Source organism: Eurytemora carolleeae, unplaced genomic scaffold (genome assembly GCF_000591075.1).
Source record: "Eurytemora carolleeae unplaced genomic scaffold, Eaff_2.0 scaffold671, whole genome shotgun sequence".
NCBI classification, from domain to species: Eukaryota; Metazoa; Arthropoda; class Copepoda; order Calanoida; family Temoridae; genus Eurytemora; species Eurytemora carolleeae.
Genome location: NW_019396560.1, coordinates 42,886 through 59,541, shown reverse-complemented (window position 1 = coordinate 59,541; position 16,656 = coordinate 42,886). Strand labels below are relative to the sequence as shown.

The window sequence follows — 16,656 nt, the reverse complement described above, 5'->3', positions numbered from 1 at the left end:
CTCAAATTTTTTCCTAAAAAATTTAATACATTACTACTAATACTACTATACATTGCCGGTAACCTCCTTTAAACAATATTTTAAGTTAGACTTTTAATTTTGTCTTGTTTAACTGAGCACAAAAAAAATCGTGAGTTTTGATGTCTGACCCAGACATTTCCATTTTTTTTGGAGTTTATCGGAGAAGTATTTCATAAACGATTAAAAACACATTTTAAGAAAGTCTAATGAAATTTTTTTTCGCATTGCTTATTTGGTTCTTTTTGAACTTAGAAATTCTAATTTCGCAGAAAACCCTAATTATTTGAAATGTATTATTTAATGAAACATTTTGCGTTTTAGGCTTTCTCTCTGAACTAATAGATTGTGAAACCAGTGACGGTTCAATACAACTCTCAATTAAGGTAAAATAATTAATAAAACTCTACACTGCAACAGGGGGGGGGGGGCGTGGCGCTCATTAGCTTCTGTATGAAAACAAAAGACGTAAATTATTGAAGTTAACGAATGATAATTAATTTTCGTAAACATTATCTTTAGAAAATATAAACAATAGTTCTACTCAATCAAGTAAATTGAGGAGTTTTCTGTGGGAATGTGATGCGTTGAGATCATATCCGAATCCGGAATCCGTAACCTAGATCCGTAAAGTACAATTTAAGGAATTATTAAAAAAACAAGAACATTTAAATATTTATTTTATACTTTTCCAAACTCCCTAAGTTGGTTCCCTTTTTGACTTTTTTGGTTTCACCGTAACACGTTGTTACATATATAATAATCTTATTACTAAGTATTGTTAACTAAAATTCAGTGCTATTCTTGTCTTATTTAACAAGAATTTTCTTTGTAATGAAATCTTATACAAGAATGTTCTTTGTAATGAACTTGGTATTTTTGTTCTAAAGAGTAAAATGCCAAAGATTTTTGAACGCAATTTTGAACAATAAGATCTGAAGTTTTCAAAGAATGTTTTTATTTTGTTAAAATATATGAGAAAATTTGCTAGGAAATTACCGAACTATTTATTGGCTCATTTGAAAACTTTGTTTTTGCTCATATGAGCTATTTCTTTGCTTATATGAGCTATTTCTTTGCTCATTTGAACTATATTTTATGCTCATTTGAACAAAGCTTTTTTATATGAGCTATTATTTGGCTCATTGGAACTGTTTTTTTGCTCATATGAACTTATTTTTTTGCTCATTGATCTATTTATTTGCTCATTTGAACTATTTTTTTTTTGCTCATATGAATTATTTTTTTCGCTTATTTGAAATATTTTTTGCTCATTTGAATTTTTTTTTTGGCTCATTTTAACTATTTTTTGGCTCCTTTGAACTATTTGTTGGCTTATATTGAACTATTTTGTTTGCTAAATAAACTAAAAATTTTTCGGCCCAATTGAATTATTTTTTTAAAAATATTTTAAATGAGCAAACAAATTGTTAAAAAGCGCACAGAATGATATCGTTTGAACTACCACACGTGGTACCACTTGCAATAGTTCAAACGACCAATTCAAAAAGTCAATAGTTCAAACGGCAGTAGTTCAAACTAAATAACACCATTATTTTGAATCTCCGAAAACTTCTAAGAAAATAATAAATATTCATAATTTTGTTTATTAATGAATTTGTCTTCTCTAACAAAATGGGAAAATACTTTAAGGGATATTTTTTGCAGGTCTTATTCCACTGGTTGGATGAGAAGGGGCGAACATTTTTTTAAGAAACTGTTATCCATAACATTTTCAGTATTCATCCATATATCATCCATATTCCATCCAAATCCCATCTAAATTCCATCTAAATTCCATCTAAATTCCATCCATAATCTATCCATTTTCAATATTGGGGAATAAAGGATTGGAAGAATATTCCTCTGTTCCAGGGAATGACGTGTAGTAGCTGTGTCCACCAGATTGAGAGCGTACTGGGGAAAAGACAGGGAATAATCTCAGTGTCTGTAGCGCTTGCAACGGAACGTGCTAAAATCAAGTTTGACAGGTTGAATATTTACTATCACAGATATCATTTTCATTATCATTATTCAGGAACAAATAAGACATTTTAGCTCTAAAATAAATTTTTGAAACAAAAAATTCAAAGTAAAAAATCATTATCAGATCAGTTCTCGGTCCTCGTGATATTATTGCAGCGGTAAATGATCTTGGCTTCCAGTGCATGATCGCCCAGCGATCCACACAGGTAAAATTTGACCTGCGAGACTTTAAAAAAAACTTTACTGTACATTTTATAGAAAAAATCTTTTCTTCGCGCTCATTTTCTTGTAACGATTTTAGCTTTTAACCGTTGCTCTTCAATCTGCCATTTTTCTTTGTAAAATCGTATTTCGGGGTATTTTCTGTTAATTTTGAGCAAATCGTCAAAATAACGAATGACAACATTATTTTCCGGGTAACAATTTTCAGCTTTATCCATCCATAAACCTTCCCTGTGTTCATGTAAGTTGCCACATAAAATTTTGGCCTGATTAACTCAGCATTGTTAACGTTTACAAACAAGTCTGCATTATATATTTACCGAGGGGATTCGAAGAATTCCTATAGATTTTATCTCCATATTTTTACTCTGAAACTAATATTATATATTTACCGAGGGGATTAGAAGAATTCCTATAGATTTTATCTCCATATTTTTACTCTGAAACTAATTGTAGAACTCTTATCTGGACCATAGTGAAGATATCAAGAAGTGGAGATCATCATTCTTTGTTTCATTAATTTTCGGAGTTCCTTGTATGGTGATAATGATGTATTTCATGATGAGGTGAAACCTTTACAACAAAAATTTCCTCCCCCATACCAGTAAAAAAGTGGGAAAATAAATTATTTATAAGAGGACAAGAAATGATCTAAAAAAGTAAATCCTTGTATAGTGTACAATTGATGCTTAATTTTGCAATTAAAAACATATACCCCTGCAAGGTTATAATGCAAGGAAAGTTATTTCAGAGGTGTTGGCATCTTTTGTACTGCAGTGTACTGTCTCTGGGCGGTAATGTAAACACAAGATGGATCTCATGTCACAGCCTGGCATGGGATCCATCTTTCACATAAAAATCCATGAAATATTCTGGTCATAGGAAACTATTATGCGAGTTATCAAAATTTTCAAAATTCAATGCTTTTATCCTCCTTGATACTAAACAAACACTGATGCTTCTATTCTTGTTTACAAATTCCGCCCAGAGAGAACCGGTTTCAATATGTACGCAGATAAGAACGAAAGGAAGAACGAAAGGAAGAACGAAAGGAAGAACGAAAGGAAGAACGAAAGGAAGAATGAAAGGAAGAATGAAAAGAAGAATAAAATGAAAAACGAAAGGAAGAATGAAAGGAAGAATGAAAAGAAGAATGAAAGGAAGAATGAAAGGAAGAACGAAAGGAAGAACGAAAGGAAGAATGAAAGGAAGAATGAACGGAAGAACGAAAGGGAGAATGAAAGGAAGAATGAAAGGAAGAATGAAAAGATGAATGAATAGAAGTAAAGGTAGGATGAAAGGAAAAATTAATAAAAGGAAGAAATGAAGGAAGATTGAAAGGAAGACTGAAAGGAAGAACGAAAAATGAAGGAAAGGATAAAGAAATAAAAGAATGAAAAGATGAATAAAGAGGAACAATTAATGAAAGGAAGAATAAATGAAAGGTTAATCAACAAGTATTTTTGTCAGAATGAGCTCTGACGAACATTTGCATGCAGACCTCTGCTGCCTTATTCCTGGCCTTTCATTAGGTAAGCTAGACCTGTAGTTTTGGACATATAATTTCGTTTTTTTACAGACTAAAGGTTCCACAAATTTTGAAAAAATGCAAATTTAAAAAGTGGTAATTCTGAACATTTCCTTTTTTACACTTTGCGAAATTTTAACCCTAAGAGAAGATATTTGCAAAACTTAACTGAAAAGTAAACCAAAAAAAAGATGGGGTTTCTAAATGGTTTTTAATACGTCCTTACAAATAGTGTAATCAAAGCGAATGTTAAGAATAAACAGTTTTGACTTTTGTAACACTTTTCAATATGTTGCGGAACCTTTAAAAATTAAAAAAAATCTTAAAAGTGATGAAAAACAAAAGGAGCTGGAGCTGAATCCCCAACACTAGATCAGAGGTCACAATAAGATTTTCTTTTCTAAATTGCCAATATTTCTCTTATTCTCTTTATTAGAAAGAATTGCTGTAAATATTAAAGCTTTTGTCTGAACTAAACAATATCAATTTAATTCAAGATTTCCTAGAATTCAGGTTTCCAGTAGGCTCAATCTTTTCAGTTCTAGTCAATCTAATTTGATTAGACAACTGATTGATATTTTTTTTGTTATTACTTTATGGTTTTATCATAGTTATTGTTATGGTTTTATTGTAGTTATTGTTATGGTTATGTTATTTTCGTGCTTTAAAAACTACTGCAGATATTAAGAAGCTTGTAAAAATGTCAATTTATAAAAGGAAACCAAAATTGTCTAGGTCTTAACGAGATAATTTTTGTCTTCCATGAAAACACAAAAATGGTAGACCAAATTTTGGAAATGGCAGGACTGCTCATGTTGTGATAATTGTTTTAAGATAAAATTAATTCCGTGAACTTTTTCAAAGGTCAAAGACGACTTTCTAGTCTTCTCTCGAATTCCGCTTCTTTAAGAATTTCACTTTTTTATAATCATTTTTGTTGTTGCAAATATATTAATATTGTCTTGAATTTTAGAGAATGCTTTACAGTTTCTACTCTCTACCCCAGTTCAGTTTATTGGTGGTCGACACTTCTATATTCAGGAACAAATTAAATCAAATCTCTTCTAAAGCATGTATTTTCCTCACTACTCATTTTTACAATTTCTTAAAAAAGAAAAATTATAATTTTTTTTTGTAAAACATCTCATAATATTAATAGTCATTGTTGAATGGACAAACAAAACAAGAAAAGAGACTGGACTTAATTGATGGAAAGGTTGAAAATAAAATAAACCTTTTTTGCTGATATAATCAATAGTTCTTAACAATTTGTTACATTTTTTATGACGGATCCGCATTAAAATGGAATGGTACCCTAAGCACTGGAACCAACCAAAATAAGAACATACTAAAAATGCGTTTAAAGAGACTTTAAAGGAAAAAATGATTGGGAGTATAGACTGAAACTTGAGAACTTCAGGAGTTGAAAGAGACCTATAGCAATTCTATCTGATTTTTCTGTCCCGAGAAATTGATATAAAAATGTGTCAAAGTGTCAAAGTTATTCCAAAACTTATATTTATAAGATTTGGTTTTATACTCTAAGTTCTAAACAGATCATATTCAGCAAATACGCAATCTGAAAACGACGATATCTCAGAGAGGCCTGAAAAACTCAGGATTGCTCCTATCATTTTTTGAATTTAATTTTTTTTTATTTTTAAAAGATAAAATTAATAATATAATTAATATGCCCGTATCCCACCAATGGCAGTCACGTTTCTTCGTCTGTATCACTTGGTATGACACAGTTTTTTTTTTTTATCAATTTCTTAGACAGGAACATCAGATAGAACTCTTATAGGTCTCGATCTACTCCTAAAGTTCTTAGGTAGTCTATACCCCCTATCATTTTTCCTTTACAGTCCCTTTAAGAGCCTAAGAAGATATGATTCCTAAAATTGAGGTTTATGTTTACTAAATTGTAGTTATAAACTGAGCTTAAGAGCACTTATCTAAAATATTTCTAAATATTGGTTTTATATAATTGTAAAATTTTATGGACAAATTTATTGCGGCAATCTATCACTAGATGAATGAATCTTTATGTCACTGACTTAAAGGGACTGTTTGTGTAATTTCAAGTGATCCTCCATACAAATATGGCAATGCCTGTTTCACAACGGTACCCTTAAAGCTTTGTTTGATCAAGTGTAAATTATATATCAATGTTTATATTTTTGAAAACTGATGGTTTTTTTTTACAAAAGTGACTTGAGCATTTATAAACCCAGAAAAACGACAATATCTTCCACATTATTGATCAAATAAAGGTTTCAAGGATACCATTGTGAATCTGACATTGCTAAAGACATTGACTTGAATCGAAAAGATATTCAATTATTTCCAGAGATAAGTCGTTCTTAGTATTAGTTTTTAATACATATATGTCTATTTTTTATACTTTATAGAACATAGAAATCTTAATTAAATATAAAATCGAACTTCAATGAACATTTTAAAGAAAAAAATGCGCTAAATTCACTAAATAATCGGTTTTCAATGAACATTTTACAAAAATCATTGAAAATTCTGGGTCTCAGATGTGTGACCCTAAAATTTGATGAAAGCAAACAATCCCTTTTATTACTTCAAATTTGAAGATTGAATTGTATTGATAGGCTTGGGCCGCTATTAAGCACGGAACCACGAATATGGATGTGTTGGTGGTTCTAGCAACCACTATTGCATATACATACAGCTGTGGGGTGGTGCTAGCGAGCATGATAATGCAGGAGAACGCCTCACCGATGACCTTCTTTGACACCCCGCCCATGCTGTTCCTGTTCATCTCCCTGGGTAGATGGTTGGAACATATTGCTAAATCTAAAACATCAGATGCACTCTCAAAACTTTTACAACTTAAGGTATCCTTCCTCAAAAATTTGAAAAATTTACATCATCTTAGAAAACAAACTTTATAGTTCGCACGTTTTTGTAAGATTTAAATTTTAAATCATGGAATAGAAATATGTTTGCATTTGGTGCATTATAAGATAGTTTCAAGTCCTTTAACAACGATTTTCTTAGTGTTGATTCAAAGTAAGTCTCAGTTTTTAAGTCTGTATGTTTGTCTTTTTGTCCATCTAGTTAAAATTCCATATTTTACACGCGGACGTAATTGGAGTTGCCTTTGTCCATCAGTTATTGCGGTCGGTGATAGTTTGGTTTTTCTTTTGCCCCAAAACCTAATTTTTAAATGGCTGGAAACGATTTTTTTTATCTTGTAAATGTTTAGTTTATAAGTTAAATGAAAGAAAATTGGCCCAAAATGAGTATCTTTTTTTTGACATCATTAGATTCTTTGCTTGATGATTTGGATTTTTCGCAGAAACCTTTATACTCAAGAAAAAAAGATATTCAAGAAATTAAGATTTTTGAAACCGTCATTGGGTTATTGTTGGAGTTTTCCATAAAATTTAAACAGTGATTTTCAATCTTTTATGACCGTTTTTTTAATTTAATAAAAAGGTAATAGATATTGTGGTTTTCAAAGTAGATATTCTCATAGGCTAAAAAAATTTGATTTTTTTTCAAAAATTTTCTCTTTTATCCACGGGCTACGCCGGGCACTTCAGTTAGTTAAACATAAGTTAGCAATTTGAACTTGTTTCAAACTAAGAAAATATTTAAGAATTTTTAGTTCAACTAATTCATATTTGTTATTTAATTTCTATCTCTTGTATTCTAATATTTCTCTTTCAAGAGCCTGATCTAAAATTATCGGTCTTATTTGTAAGAGGTAATTAGAGATCTTGAAAAATATCAAATTTTGATAAACAATAAATTCAAGATAGAGATTCCTGGTCTAATGCTATTTAATCTTAACCTCAGGAAGCTGGGTTACCTTTAACCCTTAGCAGTGCCTAAGATCCATTTAATTTGATAAAGATCCGGATATGCACTGGAAAAAATGGATCCGGATTCGGATCTAGGTCATGAAAATATCTTAAATATTTTCTGATTTTTTGAACAAAAGAAGAATTTTCTAATTATTTTTCTTCCTTTTTTACGCTTATTTATATTCTAAAACTATATGAACCATTCAGTGATAAGAAAATTTTTATAGTCTCTCTTTTTTCATTAGTTCGGATTTTGTGTTTGAGATAAAAAGTTTTTTTGTTCTGCAGTTTTTGATGGATATTTTGAAGGATTCGTATATTTTTGCGGCTCCGGGAAGCCAAAATGTTGCATGCAGATCCAACGTATCCGGATTCAAAACCGGATCCTAAGCACTTAAACCTTAGTTGATTAGTTTTTCTCAGGATGTGTAAACCATGATTAGAGAATTCCTGAAGACAGACATCTCTTGAATTTTAAACAAGTTGTTCACAATCTCTCAATAACTATAAAATGACTTATCATATATTGTAAAAACATCACAAAATAAGGATTAAAGGGGCTGTAAGCCAAATTTCAAGTGACCTTCCATTTATAGAATGATTTGTCGGATTTACAATAATACCCTATAAACCTTTGTTTGATCAAATATTTCGTTGATATTCTTATTTAAATACCGGGAAATTAAGTGATATTATTTCCTACGACTTTTCCCACTTTTTGATATTATTTGCCTACGCCTTTACCCACTTTGTGATATTATTTGCCTACCCCTTTTCCCACTAAGTGATATTATTTCCTACAACTTTACAAACTTAGTGATATTATTTGCCTACGCCTTTTCCTACTTAGTGATATTATTTGCCTACGCCTTTACCCACTTAGTGATATTTTTTGCCAACGCCTTTACCCACTTAGTGATATTATTTCCTACGACTTTTCCCACTTAGTGATATTTTTTGCCAACGCCTTTACCCACTTAGTGGTATTATTTCCTACGACTTTTCCCACTTAGTGATATTATTTGCCTACGCCTTTACCCACTTAGTGATATTATTTCTTACGACTTTTCCCACATAGTGATATTATTTGCCTACGCCTTTTCCCACTTAGTGATATTATTTCTTACGACTTTTCCCACTTAGTGATATTATTTTACTACATCTTTTCCCACTTAGTGATATTATTTGCCTACGCCTTTTCCCACTTAGTGATATTATTTGCCTACGCCTTTTCCCACTTAGTGATATTATTTGCCTACGCCTTTACCCACTTAGTGATATTATTTGCCTACGCCTTTACCCACTTAGTGATATTATTTGCCTACGCCTTTACCCACTTAGTGATATTATTTGCCTACGCCTTTACCCACTTAGTGATATTATTTGCCTACGCCTTTACCCACTTAGTGATATTATTTGCCTACGCCTTTACCCACTTAGTGATATTATTTGCCTACGACTTTTCCCACTTTGTGATACTATTTGCCTACAACATTTTCCTAAAAAGCGAATTTTTTTAGATTTTATATAAAGCTCTTCTTACCTTAAGAGACAACTTTTAATGCATCCAATTTTGTAGACAAATTGAGGTGTGCCATTTTGATATTTTTTCTTATTTTTTTTTGACGGTTTCTCTCATGTTTCTGGGACACATATATTTCGACGCTGTGCTTTATATTATCTTGAGATTTCTTATATCTAGGCTACTGAAGCAATCCTGGTAACCCTGGGCACAGAGGGAGAAATAGAAGCAGAGAAACTTATCAATGCAGATCTTGTTAACACAGGTTTTTATTTTCAACCCTAACCCGGTGCTTTATCTTCAACCATATCCCAGTTCTTTACCTTCAACCCTATCCTAGTCTTTACCTTCAACCCTATCCAAGTTCTTTACCTTCAACCCTATCAAAGTTCTTTACCTTCAACCCTATCCCAGTTCTTTACCTTCAACCCTGTCCTAGTTCTTCACCTTCAACCCTATCCTAGTTCTTTACCTTCAACCCTATCCTAGTTCTTCACCTTCAACCCTATCCCAGTTCGTTACCTTCAACCCTATCCCAGTTCTTTACCTTCATTCCTATCCCAGGTCTTCACCTTCATCCCTATCCTAGTTCTTGACCTTCAACCCTATCCTAGTTTTTTACCTTCAACCCCTATCCTAGTTCTTTACCTTCAACCCTATCCTAGTTCTTTACCTTCAATCCTATCCCAGTTTTTTACCTTCAACCCTATCCCAGTTCTTCACCTTCAACCCTATCCCAGTTCTTTACCTTCAACCCTATCCCAGTTCTTTACCTTCATCCCTATCCCAGTTCTTTACCTTCAACCCTATCCCAGTTCTTTACCTTCAATCCTATCCCAATTGGGTTTTCACATTCCTGATAAAAACAAATGAAAAAAGGTAAAGAGTTTATAGTTTAAACTTAAAGGTACAAGGATGTTACCAAGATAGAATTAAGGGTAAAGAGTGTATAGTTTAAGGTTAAAGGATGTTACCAGGAAAGAATTAAGGGTAAAGAGTGAATATTTTAAGGTAAAAGGATGTAACCAGGAAAAAATTAAGGGTAAAGAGTGTAAAGTTTAAGGTAAAGTTAAAGCAAGTTAATCAGGAAAGAATAAAAGGCAAAGGGTGTAAAGTTTAAAGTTTAAAGGAATTTCAACAGTAATGACATTGAGGGAAAAATAAATAAAATTTTGGAGATGAAAAAAGTAAAAATGTCCAACTTTTCATTTTTCCATTATATTTTTGAAAATCATTCCCCGTCAGGAGAATTCTAAAAATATACATTCATTCTACACTACAGGTCCTGACTACTGAAAAACGATTGTTTCGTAAAAAAAAGATCGTTTAGGGGATCTGATAAAAGTTTATGTTTAGGAGATCTTCTAAAAGTTTATGACTTATGGGATCTTCTAAAAGCTTATGTTTAGGGGATCCGCTAAAAGTTTATGTTTAGGGGATCTGCTAAAAGTTTATGTTAGGGGATCTGCTAAAAATTTATGTTTAGGGGATCTGCTAAAAGTTTATGTTTAGGGGATCTGCTAAAAGTTTATGTTCAGGGGATCTGCTAAAAGTTTATGTTTAGGGGATCTGCTAAAAATTTATGTTTAGGGGATCTGCTAAAAGTTTATGTTTATGGGATCTGCTAAAAGTTTATGTTCAGGGGATCTGCTAAAAGTCCTGCCAGGATCTAAGATACCGGTGGATGGAAAGGTAGGCTTCTCAATAATATAAAATGGGCTTTTCAAATTCTAGATTTTTCTTTTCGATACGATAATGATTAATGATATATTGATCCATTAGTTCCAAATCTTTACTATTTTACTTCTTGGATTTTTGTTTTAATGGGATGAGAGCAGTGCTTAGAATTAATTTTGTTGCAGATTCGCGCTTCAAAAATGAATCCGAGTCATAATAAAATCTTTCCTAGAATCTTACTACCTTCTTTTCATCGTAAATGTCATTAAACTTGATTGGAAATTATGTTTGGTGTAGGGCCAGTTTTTGGTTTATTATTGCCACTAAATTTTGAAAATTTTTATTTTCTTCGACCCCAGAAACAAATTAAATATTTTATCAAATCAAATATATTAGATTACTTGTACATCAAGAGGAAGGATTAAGCTCCAAATTATTTTAAAATGCTTCAATTTTGTAAATTTAAATGTTTCCAGGTGTACTCTGGAGAAAGTACATGTGATGAGAGCTTGATCACTGGTGAGAGTATGCCAGTTAGGAAAACAGTTGGGTCGCAGGTCATTGGTAAGTATGTCAACTTGTTTAAGGTTTATTTAGGACACAGAACATGTAGGGTTTCCAGCAAAAATCAATTTTGCGAATTCGCATTTTTTTGCTGAATTTTCGTTTTTTTTGCGACAATTTTTTTTCGTGAAACAGATTAACGCGAAATGTTGCGAAAAAAGCAAAAATGTTTTTTTTCAACCGGAATGTGAAAAAAATCAAAATATCGTCGGAAAAAAAAAAATTCCTGAAAAATGTAAAATTTTCGCGAAGTGACGGATGTAATTTTAGAAAACATATTCATTGACACAGAATTTAAAGTCGAAGATAACAAATGGGGGCTACAAATGGAAATAATCAACTTATTATTAGCTATAATTAGAATCAGATCTGATTTTGCAAAAATTAAACTGTAAAACATGAAGAATTTTCTAAATTCTTTATTTTGTTATTTTGTCACAACTGTACACTGTACTGCAGTATACAATCATTGTAATACTTTAAACATTTTTCTTAGTTGGGGTTTTCTGCGGACAGTTTTGTTTTCTAACTTTTTTTTCAAGGTGGAGCAATGAACAAGAACGGAATGATTTTAATCCAAGCAACCCACGTAGGCGAGGAGACGGCCATCTCACAGATTGTTAGGAAATTATTTATTCTATAATTTACAAAAAAGGGACTAAACATTTTATTTCAAGCAACCTTCATTTGGCATATATGATTCAAAACAGTGCCATTTTTACTTTTATCTGATTAATGAAAAATGTAAGATTCGGTTGATTTTCTTCATTTTTTCTTTAGCATAAATCCGCAACTCACCTTTTAAAAAACATTTTAATTGTACCTAATTTATTTATTTTGATCAGACCTTAGTTTAAAGGTTACCGTTGTGAATTGTACATGCCATTCTATAAGAGCAGGGTCAACTGAAACTACATCTATAAACCCTTAAAAATATTATTTTATGTCTAGTTTTTAAATTCATAATTCATATTTTTATTCAACTACAAAGCATGAGGTATTACAAAAAAGCAATCACAATTAACTTATCAGTTTGGACCCGCCTAACCAGGGTAGGTTGTTTTAATTGGTCCAATTAAAGTTTAAATGATTTGATTGTGCAGATTAGTAGAAGAGGCCCAGACTAGTAAAGCTCCAATTCAGCAACTAGCAGACAAGTAATACATCTTTTATTTCATAGGGGGTAGTTAAATTGTTTGAAAACAAACATAAATGGCGGAAGTACAGGACACTAAAAACTCCGGTTTATTTGAATTACCGGACTGACCTGAAGGCTGCTAGGCTAGAGCAAGTTGTACAGTATACAAGAAGACCAAATAGGGCAAAATTGAACAGAACAGTAATTGATTCATTCCTTTTAAGGGAGATTAATGTGACTGTATCGTACATTACATCCATTCTACCTTTCTACAGTCATAATCAGAAAGACCCGGAATAGATTTACGACTTACAATCTAATTTTCAAATATGATTGAAGAAACGCTAATCACTAAATAGCCCCAGCCCTGCCATTTCCAAAATGTGGTCTACCTTTTTTGAGCATTTACAATTACTAGAGATATCGCCTGATTAACTGTCAATTAATTCCGGGTCTCTCTGATTATGACTGTACAATATTTTTACCCCGTGCACCCAGACAAGGGTTTTAAACGCTCGAATGTCGTCCTCTGTTCAAACTTTCAATTATCATTCGAGCATGGATATTTTTTAATACTTGTTTACAGTGAAAAAAAACACTAAGGGTAAAAAATACCATCAACAATAATTGCTTTTAACATCCTTTCTTTGTAAAGCAATGTTTTAGAACTTTAGAATTAAAGAATGGATGCACGAAACCTGTATTTGTGACAAAGAAACAGAACAAAGATGTCATATGATGATTGTTTAATGTGTGTAATAGGGATAACTAGGTGCTTAGAATTAATTTTTACTTAAAGAACACCTTAATATGAAATAAATTTCTCTTCCTCCTTCACTGTCCTCACAAGCATTAAAAATAACCCTTTCTTTGCTACTTAATTAACATTTTCCTTATGGTATGAATCATACTCATAAACAACTTAACGTTTAAACTTCAAATGTAAAATAAATAAGTATCTATTAGAATCTATAATATATCTCATTCTTGATTTAGTAAGTTCACTACGTGGTTTGAAATGTGAGAAGAAAGATTTATTATAAGAGATTGTTTAACTACTTTATAAATACTTATATTGCCCCTGGTTTGGGATTAGGAATACAACAAAGTATCATATGGCTCAAAAATGTTCCTGAGGCCCAGAATAATCTGAACTTTTATATGTCCAATCTACGAAATACAGCGCAAAACCGGTTTTTAGTAAAAATTTCACCGTTTAAAGAGTATTCGAATCTTATGAATATCTTTGAGCGGTAAGATAGGATTAGTTGTGATCCTTAAACAATGTTTTCTTATTTGTATTCTAATCAGGATTGCGGGATACTTTGTACCCTTGGTGGTTGGATGCAGCCTGCTTACACTCCTCTCTTGGGTCCTTATTGGTTATGTTAATAACCAGTATCTTCCAGTATCTACTATGGAGAGGTATGGGGGATTATAAAGGGGGGGGGGGGGTAAATGTTGATTTCCAGTACGTACCATTTTTTATTTTGATTTCATTTGTATAACTTTGATTTTTTAGTTAAACGGAAGGGAGCCCTTCATTAATCTAAATATATAAAGTAGTAATCTTTGTTAGTCTAATAAACTCCTCCCAAAGTTTGCCTCTTTCAAATGTTGAGTGGGTTGACTTTTACATGAAAAATTTGCTTTCCAGACAAAGCTGGGTTTTAAAGCTAGTTATTTACAAGTACATATTTTTTTCTAGGGAGGGATTTAGTCCTGAAGAAATCACGTGGCAGTTTGCGTTCAGAATGGCGCTCTCAGTTCTTGCCATCGCTTGTCCCTGCGCGCTCGGGCTCGCGACTCCTACAGCTGTCATGGTTGGAACAGGGACAAAGGATAAATAAAAAAGATTTGATATTTTTTTAGCTTTTCAAAGCAAACTGCTTCGCATGTACTTTTCTAGAACAGGGTTACCCAAAGGTATAAATGGGTCATTTTTCATGAACTCAGTCTTGGTGATCATGGAGATCAATTTCATGAATTTTCTTTGTACATAGCTGACATATGATGAGAAAACATTAAATCTAATATTTCAGGCACCTGTGACCTCTGGTCAAAAAATATAAATACAATTTCTGAATATATGCAATAAGTAAAAAAAATTAAAATTAAAATTTATGGCGTTAATTAAGAAAAAAGTTACAACTAATGAAAGCATGCGAGGTCAGGCCGAAAATTACCTCAAGGCCTGAACTTTAGGAGGCTATAACTCAGTAACCAGAGGTCAAAGGAGCCTGAAATTTTGTATTTACTGTTTTCTCATACTAGCTGTGTGCAAAATTTAAAGAAAATCCATGACATTGAATTCCATGATAAAGAATGACCCAAATAAGGTCAGAGCATGGTTCCCCCAAGGAATAAATTTTGTCAGTACAGGATTCCCCAATGTTTAAGTTGGTTTAGAACGGGGTTCCCTTAAGGTATAAATGGAATCAGAACAGGGTTCCCTTAAGGTATAAATGTGATCAGAACAGGGTACAGGGTTCCCTTAAGGTATAAATGGGATCAGAACAGGGTTCCCCCAAGGTATAAATGGGGTTAAAACAGGGATTTCCAAGGTATAAATGGGGTTAAAACAGGGATTTTCAAGGTATAAATGGGCCGGGGTCAGAGAAGATTCATCAAAAGTTCAAATAAATGGACTCAGAACATAATATTATGATATTGAGAAGAGTTATATTGAAAATTTATAAGATCATATTATTTTTATAATATTGTTAAGTTCTTCTTAAAATTAGAAAATATTTTGGTGTTATCATATTTTGAAGGCTTTCTAGTTGAATACTTTGATGATATTGTAATGTATTTTCGTAAGAGATGGACCTGAAGTTCAAGAAAAACATTTCCCCCAACATAATATGTTTTTGTAATGAATATTAGACGTGCTTTTCACTTGAGAGTTATGAGAATATTTTCAATTTTCATAATATTATAACACAAACCATCTGACACTGGGATAGGGGTGAGCAAAAAGGAAAAATGAACTTACATTTTTTTAATATTTTTATTTTTTCATATGAAAAGTTATGTCATTTTGAAGTCGCCCATTAATGTTTATTCTATTACAAAGTCCTTAATGAGTCTCATAAAACCAGTATAAAATTTTAGAATTCAACGAAAATATGGGTTGCTTCAAATCGCTGCCATTTTGATTGAGAAGAATTTACACGTGTTTTTGTTATGTATTTTGGTCAAAAACAACAACATTTTGAAGTCCTTAATGACAACAACAACAACAACTGAAACGGGAATTTTTCTCCACATGGTTGTTGTTGATACTTCGCTGTTGTTGATAGCTCTCAACTTGTATTTTGATAGGACCACTTGCGACCAAAGCTTCAAAAGATTTTACATCCAAAAGAATTTTTTTAATGCTTTGTGATTTTTTTACGTTTTTTTCCATAAAAAAGAAGAAGATTTTAACTCAAAACATGTATTTTTTAATCCCTATTTCAATATATTGCACGTCCATATAAAACATCTTTCATATTTTTCTCACTTTTAGTTTCTGGCAATTCTGTTCATCTTTATAAACAAACATTTTTTGAATAACCATCTAGTTCTAAAGCTGATATTGTAAACTAATTTCCAAAAACTGAAGTTCGAGAAAAATGATATTTTGGTTTATGATTTTTTACAAATACCTATAATCTATATCCTTTGTCTGGTCCCAGGAGTTGGAGCCATCAACGGAATCCTGATCAAAGGCGCGGAACCACTGGAAAATGCGCATAAAGTAAACGCCGTCGTTTTTGACAAAACTGGTGAGTCGCAATATTCAATTTTTACAAAATATATAGAGATATAATTAAAGATATTCCTGATTTAATATATATTCACTTAGAGTGGGGGGGGGGGGGAGATTTAAGTGCAGTAAACTAATTAGATGTTTAGGAACATATATCACAATTAAAATTTTCTCGATAAATCAATGTTAGAATCATTTCTTAATTTTTCATCATTATATTAAACTTTTTATTCTTTAAGAATTTGTTTGCACATTTCTGAAATTTTATCAAATGTATTTTCAATAAAGATTCCAGGAAATCTACAGAAAATGTTTGTGAACAATGAGACATCAGTAACTGAGGAAGATTACTTACCTGTTCCCAAATAACTAACTAGTTTAATGTATAATTTTACTTATCTTTTG

The 16,656-nt window shown here is 31.8% G+C and overlaps 1 protein-coding gene across 1 annotated transcript in view; it reads left to right on the top strand.

Annotated features, from left to right (window-relative positions):
* The window catches only part of LOC111705515 (copper-transporting ATPase 1), a 46,386-nt gene that overhangs the window by 9,824 nt on the left and 19,906 nt on the right, over positions 1 to 16,656 (top strand). The window contains exons 13-27 of the mRNA XM_023478094.1: positions 343 to 404; positions 1,894 to 2,009; positions 2,129 to 2,210; positions 2,683 to 2,792; positions 3,697 to 3,758; positions 4,728 to 4,795; positions 6,376 to 6,621; positions 9,299 to 9,383; positions 10,761 to 10,810; positions 11,272 to 11,359; positions 11,902 to 11,983; positions 12,463 to 12,516; positions 13,809 to 13,922; positions 14,206 to 14,330; positions 16,178 to 16,267. Coding sequence (XP_023333862.1) covers positions 343 to 404; positions 1,894 to 2,009; positions 2,129 to 2,210; positions 2,683 to 2,792; positions 3,697 to 3,758; positions 4,728 to 4,795; positions 6,376 to 6,621; positions 9,299 to 9,383; positions 10,761 to 10,810; positions 11,272 to 11,359; positions 11,902 to 11,983; positions 12,463 to 12,516; positions 13,809 to 13,922; positions 14,206 to 14,330; positions 16,178 to 16,267 — 1,434 coding nt within the window. The remainder of the gene's footprint in view (positions 1 to 342; positions 405 to 1,893; positions 2,010 to 2,128; positions 2,211 to 2,682; positions 2,793 to 3,696; positions 3,759 to 4,727; positions 4,796 to 6,375; positions 6,622 to 9,298; positions 9,384 to 10,760; positions 10,811 to 11,271; positions 11,360 to 11,901; positions 11,984 to 12,462; positions 12,517 to 13,808; positions 13,923 to 14,205; positions 14,331 to 16,177; positions 16,268 to 16,656) is intronic.